The sequence below is a fragment of the Lolium rigidum genome, chromosome 4, assembly GCF_022539505.1.
Source record: "Lolium rigidum isolate FL_2022 chromosome 4, APGP_CSIRO_Lrig_0.1, whole genome shotgun sequence".
Lineage (NCBI taxonomy): Eukaryota > Viridiplantae > Streptophyta > Magnoliopsida > Poales > Poaceae > Lolium > Lolium rigidum.
In genome coordinates this window covers 182,337,170-182,344,618 of record NC_061511.1, presented here as the reverse complement: position 1 = coordinate 182,344,618, position 7,449 = coordinate 182,337,170, and the positions used below count along the sequence as shown (strand labels likewise).

General features: G+C 43.3%; 1 protein-coding gene across 1 annotated transcript in view; it reads left to right on the top strand.

Moving 5' to 3' along the window:
* Positions 1-319: 319 nt before the first annotated feature.
* LOC124647874 (ankyrin-1-like) overlaps positions 320-7,449 on the top strand; it is a 13,816-nt gene continuing 6,686 nt past the window's right edge. The window contains exons 1-7 of the mRNA XM_047187732.1: positions 320-488; positions 608-745; positions 1,101-1,243; positions 2,492-2,578; positions 2,697-2,819; positions 3,768-3,920; positions 4,431-4,532. Coding sequence (XP_047043688.1) covers positions 320-488; positions 608-745; positions 1,101-1,243; positions 2,492-2,578; positions 2,697-2,819; positions 3,768-3,920; positions 4,431-4,532 — 915 coding nt within the window. The remainder of the gene's footprint in view (positions 489-607; positions 746-1,100; positions 1,244-2,491; positions 2,579-2,696; positions 2,820-3,767; positions 3,921-4,430; positions 4,533-7,449) is intronic.

Genomic DNA, 7,449 nt, shown 5'->3' with positions numbered 1-7,449 from the left:
GTTTCAAACCCCAAAACCTACCAACTCGCCCTCATTCTGCCGCCATGACACGCCCCAGCCACGATTTCGCCTACGGTAAGCGCCTCCCCTCCCCTCCGCAGCCCAGAACCCTAACCGTGACTCACTTGGCCGGCTCCTCCTCTCCCTGCAGCTGACGGGACGCCACAGATGCAGCTCCTCGGCGCGGCGACCGCGGGCGACCTCGCCCTCCTCGAGCGTACGATTCTGCCCCTCTCCACGTTCTGGCCGTGCTGTGCGCCGGCCCTGATTTCTTCCATATTTGATTTGGGGGGCGATCGACACGTACGTATGCGCAGGGATGGCGAGGAAGCTCGACGGTGGTCGCGGCCGCCTCGCGGAGGCGGTGGAGGCCGTTAAAGATCACGGTGTCGGGGCGCTACACCTCGCCGTCGACGCCAAGAGGGCGGAAGTGTGCGAGTACCTGGTCGAGGATGTCCGGGTGGATGTGGATGCCGTTGATATATGTGGTGTGTCTGCCTCTCTCAATCTTTTTAGCATGCTAGAAAGTCTGAATATATGCATATAAAACTTCATCTCTTTGTTCTGATGTAAATGCGCAATCTTCCCCTTTTCCTGTTCTTGACAGGTAGAACACCTCTGGTTTGGGCAATCATTAGTAAAGGTGTGCATGTGGATATTGTCAGGTATCTTCTTGATCACGGTGCCAATCCAGATAATGTTGACATAGCAGGGCTTACCCCTCTCCATGAGGCCGCCAAAATAGGTAAATCTCTACCATATCTCCATCTCTGTTAGTCGGTTACTCCTATGCATTGCACTGTCGCAATTACTTTCATCAACATATCTTCAAGTGATGAATGTTGTGAATTTTTATATATTGTGGGGTCTCCATTTGGGGGATGGAGAGAGACTAACAGGATTGCAATTGTCGGAGATGTATTTCTGTACCTGTGCTAATAGAGCAGAAAATACAAATATATATTTTCTTTGCACATTTCAAGGTCAGAAATTCTTCATATGTGCACGGCCCACTTTGCGCGTGACTGAAATGGACTGTAGACGAGTTGCTAATGAAAAGAATTTTATGCATATATTTACATTCCAAACATATGATTCAGGGCACTGTGAAGTAGTAGAACTCTTGCTCTCGAGAGGCGCTTTTGTCGATCCGTTTTCTACTGATCATGGAACACCGTTGCATGTTGCTTCTAAACATAAGCAGGATGGCGCTATGAAGACTTTGTTGGCTCACCATGCAGATGTAAGTTCCATTGTATGTTTCTTATAGTTGTATTTGATAATCTTTGGCTGTATGCTTTTTCCAATTTACTTTTAGTTGAATCTTTAGAGTAAGATTTGTTAGTTTGATTGTTGTTTGGTCGGGAATTAGGTTAACATTCTCCTTTTACTCATTAATTGAATGTGCAATCATGTCCTATCAATTCTTTAGGTGATGCTCAAAAACTAGTTTCAGTGCACAAGCTGTTCTGCGGTAAGCAGAGTGTCGTGGGCTCTTCCTATGAATTATATGCTTCTTGTGTACCACATAGTTTCACCATGTAAGGTTGAGAAGGATTATTGTATATCACATTCAATGGATAGACCTCCACTCATTTGTTACTTCCATTGAAGTTTTATGTCTCCACCTTTATATTCTGTCAATATGTCAAATTTTCAAGATCAAAGTTCGCATCTGCTAAACCACTAATATTTTGACACAATTTCTCTATGTGGACTGCTTGCCCTGACAAGAAGTAGCTTACTTGGTCTGTAATAAAGACAGACCTTCTGTATTTTTTTGGAATCCTGATATTTCGTATATGTCAACTAAAAATTTCCCACCCAAATAGTCATACTTACCGCCGCTAAGAGTAGTAGAAGTTGAACTTGTATGTGATGGGAGATGCACACAAATTTGGTTGCAAACAAGATACCCCACTAGATCAAACTTTTCTACACTTAAAGCCCACATTACCCAGATTCTAAACTTGTTCAGTTGTTCTGGTGTACGGTTTGCCCAAGCACAACTGTCAAGGTCACCATGTATTCCTTGGGCCTGTCTCTTCAGATGTAATGGCCCAAAATATGGACACCGGCTATTCAAGCAGGGCATAAGCCTTAGTTGTTATCTTTCTTTGTTGGTTGCCATATAGATTTAAAAACTAATAGTGAAGAACTGACTAGTGATGCGCTGAATGATTCACTACCAAAATATTGTCATGTTGAATTTTTGATGATGTGCATTTTCCTTGTCTCTTTTTTGCAATGCCAATGCTGCACCAACCGTCGTCTTTTTTTTATTCACGAAAGTTCATTGTCACAGTGACATGGTTCCATTTTTTTGTGAATATGTGTATTATTTGTTACTCCATCCGTTCCTTTTTATAAGACGTTTTGACAAGCCAATTAATCTTGCCAAAACCTCTTATAAAAAGGAACAGAGGTTTTATTTATGTATCTCATATTTGCCATTAATTTTGTGAGCTAAATGCTTTGCTTCTCTTCTTAGGTTAACAAGGTTCTAGACAATTTCAGTTCACCTCTCATGATTGCTATCTATAGTCGCTCAGTGAAATGTGTGAACCTACTGCTAGAGGTACCGCTCCATCTTATGGGTTTAGCTGAAAATGTATCACAGTTTAGAGAATATGTGGACAGATAAATTGTGACACATATTACTTAGAGGAACCATGTACGATTCTGTTATATGCTAGGCTGGTGCGGATGTGAAGGGTATGCGTACTATGACCCCCTTGCTAGCTGCTGTAACAAATGGCCTATCTGGCGTCCTGAAGCCCCTATTGGCTGCTGGTGCAGATCCTAATGTTCGAAATGAAGTAAGCTTTGTGTTCTACCGGTGCATATTTTAATCACTCCATGGTTGGTTGTCTACACATGTGGGAGTAACATTAAATAACTAAATATTGTTCATACTTAAACTTTGGTAATTTGTGTCCAATAGGCAGTCATACCTAACTGATAGTTAACTCGGGTTAGGTGCACTAATATAAACTCAGTGATGAAAACTTTTAATACTACAATTTGTCTCCTTCTGATATATTTTGTCAGGTGTAACCTACTAACCTTTTCATTTCATGAAGATCAATCTTTTGGGACGAAAACATATCAAAATTCTTAATAAAAGCTATAATTTTCAAAGAAATAGTTTTGGTTGATTTATCCTGCCAATTTTAAATGCCTTTTATTTCCTTGTAATTTGTGATATGACAAGACGTGTTAGTTTGCAGTCTGTCAAATATTATGTCTTGTATATAATACCTAGGCACAACAAGTTGGTGTAGGATAGAGATGAAGCCCAACAAAAACCACATGAACCAAAAGACATAAAAAGGTTATATAGCACCAGTAATAAAAATACTAATCCCTCTGATCCATAAAAAGTGTCGGGATAACTTTTGTATCAAATCCCCGACACTTATTATGGATCGGAGGGAGTAGTGAAATTGATAGTGGTTAAAAGTTATTTAGGAACTTGCTGCCTGTTTTTTAAATAATGGATGAGTTAATCTCCTGGCCTCTTCATCTAGGATGCACACAACCAATAGTTTATGACAAAAGGGACTTGCTGGATTATTTTGAGACATGTGCACTGCCTTATGGTCTATGGATAAGGACAAACTCATATTATGACCTAACTGTTTGACATGAATGGAGTAATATTGGCCAAATTCTTGTCTATACACATTTCATGTTGCTGGATTTTACTGTCAATTGATTTCTCATACAAATACATTGGTGAGATTCTTAAGTCTTTTTTTGAACAGTTTGGTCACTTGCCAATACAACTCGCGGCACACTTTGGTACACGCAAAGATGTTGAGATCTTGTTTGAAGTTACTTCTTCTCGTATTCCAGCTGTACATGATTGGAGTGTTGATGGAATAATTAGTTATATAAAGTCAGAGCCAAAGTTGGAGGTATGGGCAAGAACAAGATTGTCATATTACAACATATTTACCTATGTGCAGTTTTCTTAAGTAAATTTTTGAATGAGGCTGTAGGCAAGAAACTTAATATTTACTTTCTCTTATTTTGAAAGACTGCTGTTTTCGAGAATTCTCGTTTTGACACGTTTGAATTAAAAACTTTCATCTTTTACACTAGATGGCATTCCATGTTTTTGGTGTTTAATTAAAAATTGTGATGCACCATAATTTTCATGAAGGAAAAAAATAAGAAAGCGAATACGATGAGATCTGTGGGGCAGGTCAGAGTATGACAAATGTAATCGCTCAACTGAGCTTGGGGGTTTGGGGTTAATGTGGTGTCTAAATTTCTTCTTGTTTATATTAAGTCAGTAACATGCATTCATACTAAATAAATGAAATTATACATTTTAAATATGAGGATATTTCTATTCTGTTTAAGTTCTTTGCAGATAAATGCCCGCAATCACGAGGTTGTTTAATTTTTATTTAAAATTTCAGGATAACCCTTTGTCTAAAATGTCAGTAGCTAAGTTGAAGGAAGAAGGAGACAAAGCTTTGCGTAAAGAGGATTATGATTCGGCAGTAGAATTCTATACCATGGTATGCAATTGCACTATTAGTGCTCCTGAACTTAATTTCCGTAGTCTTCTTAATGTTGTATTTCTCGATATAAGGAGAGGAGTGCAAGTATGAACAACTAATGGTATTGCATAGCCCAAGTGTATCACAAAGCTCATGGACCAAAACCATGGCCGAGAGTGTATAGGCACTTTTGCTTTGCAGTATTCACGCTTGTATGTTATGGATTCATGGTGCCTTGTTAATGCCAGCACAGATTAGCCGATAGGCGTGCACAATGGAGTTGCTTTTGAGCATGTCATCCCTGTAGTTATTACCCGCCTTGTAAGACTTTCATATTGACATCACCGAGCAGTGTTACCTTCACAGTGGGCCTGATAGCACCACTAGGGAACTAATGAGCATTTGGGTTCCTGAGACAATCCTACACTTGTTACGTCCCTGTGCTTATCACCCTAATTCGACTAAGACGGTCCTTCATTGAGACCATGGTGTATCATTATCATTGTTTTCATCACAGTGGTTTTGGTTTGTAAATTGGGTGGTGTGGGCTTTGTTTGTTAATCTAGGTTAGGTACAAAGAATAGAGCATAAATGAAAAATAGTATACTATGTGGTAGATCATTTAGAATGAGGAAATAACGAAAATGACTATCCTGGTATTTCTTCATGGTTACACTGCCGATTATCACAACATATCTTAATTTTTATATTTGCTTCTTTATGCCTCTGCCGTACAAAATCTTAATTTATTTTCAGTATACTACATCGCCACTTATTTGTTTTGGGTGTATCTCCAAATCTTTGCTTGTATGTTAGAGAATCTCCAGCCGTCTCCCCGACGAGGCCCCCGGCGGCCCTTTTTTTCATCCGGACGGCGTTATTCGGCCCAGCCGCGCCCCCGGCTCCTCGTTTCCCCCCGGATTTGGCCTTTAATCCATCCGGAGAGCCCAGGCCATCTCCGCCCCCCGGGGTGCGCTCGGGGACTCCGGACGTGAGAAAAGCGGGGACGGGCCCGCTCTGCCGGCGAGAGAACAGACGAACCCCACCACTTTCTCGTCGCAAATCCCCCCTCCCCTCTCGTTGTCTGTCGCCGCCAACACCACCCCTCGCCAATCTGCCGACTGGTTGCCTGAACTCCGCCATCCCTCCACCCAGCAGCCTATATTCCGCCGTCCGTCGTGCCCTCTGCCTATATTCTGCCGTCGGGCAACTCCCTCGCGTCGCGCCTCGTCGACACGCCCGACAGGTGTTCGTCCAATTTCCTGGCCGGACATGGACTCCGACGAGGAGGAGGAGCAGATGTTCGCTGAGCTTTCTGAAGAAGAGATGGCAGCCGCCGCCCAAGACGAGGAGCACATGTTGATCCTAGCTTGCCTGTCCGGCTTGTAAGCCGAGAAGGCCATTGGTCGTCGTGGTGGGTCGGCACCAGGTTGTCGGAAGTGCAAGCCAAGGCAGCGAATGGAGGGCTACTGCATGCTCTACGCCGACTACTTCGCCGACAATCCATTGCACGGTGTTTTTAGGTATCGTTTCAGGATGAGTCGGAAGCTCTTCCTGAGAATTGTGTATGCCCTTCGAGAGCACGACTCCTATTTCAGATGCAAGTTGGATTGCACCGGCATGGCAGAGTTTTCCGCCCTCCAAAAGTGCACGGTGGCTATGCGGATGCTGGCATATGGAGCTCCTGGTCATTCTGCCGATGACTATCTTCGGATGGCGGAGTCCACCGCACTTGATTGTTTCTACCGGTTCTGCAGGGCGGTGATAGCAGTGTTCGGGGACATCTACTTGAGATCACCCACTTTTGCTAAGATCCTCGCTTTCAATGAAGCTCGAGGATTTCCAGGGATGCTTGGAAGCATTGATGCGCATGCATTGGGAATGGAAGAACTGTCGGTTTGCCTGGCAGGGGATGTACAAGGTTCACAAAAAAGGATGCACTGAGGCAGTGGCTACCCATGATCTCTGGATTTGGCACTCCTTCTTTGGTATGTCGGGATCCAACAACGACATCAATGTCTTGCAGTGCTCGCCGATCTTCTCCAAGCTTGTTGAGGGTGATGCTCCCCGGTTAACTTTGTGATCAATGGCCGACAAGTACAACAAGGGATACTATCTTGCAGACGGTATCTATCCAAAGTGGGCAACATTTGTGAAGACAATCCTCAAGCCCCGTCCTCCCGAAGGAGGTGGAGTTTGTCAAGGAACAAGAAGATTGCTGAAAGGACGTCGAGTGTGCATTTGGTGTCCTCCAGCAGAGATTTTCTGTAGTCCGATTCTCCGCTTTGACTTGGTCCAAAGATCAGATGTGGGAGGTGATGAACTGTTGTGTATGCTTACACAACATGATTATTGAGAATGAGCGAAAGTATCCGGTTCCTCTGAGCGAACAAGCTGCACCATATGACAGAGAGCCTCTTGCACAGCCTAATCACCTGGTGCCGGCATCGTGGGTTGCGTTCATCGCTATGCGTCAGGAGATTCGAGACTCCACAATGCATCAACAGCTGCAGGATGATCTGGTGGAGCACATATGGAGGCTTCCAGGCAACACCAACTAGTTTCCATTTGATTTGTTTGAAAACTTGTCAAATTATTTGCTTGCTTTGTTGAACTGTAACATTTATTTGTAAAAATAAGCCAAATGGTTGCAAAATTTGTCAAATTTGCCGAACTGTAAAACGTTTAACTTTGTGAAAAACGCCGATCACCGGGCGTCTACCTGGGGAGACAGCTGGAACTTCGGCGCTTCCCACGCCAAACTTTCATCCAATCCGGCGCTATTTACCGCCGGATTTGGCCGTGGGGAGCGCCAACGGATGGAGTTTCTCTTAGGGTGTCAAGGTTTTAGCTTTACCTTTTAGATGTAGGTGTGTGCACAGACTCATTAACCAAGGTAGACCCATGTACATGTGCGTATGTATACGTAGTTACA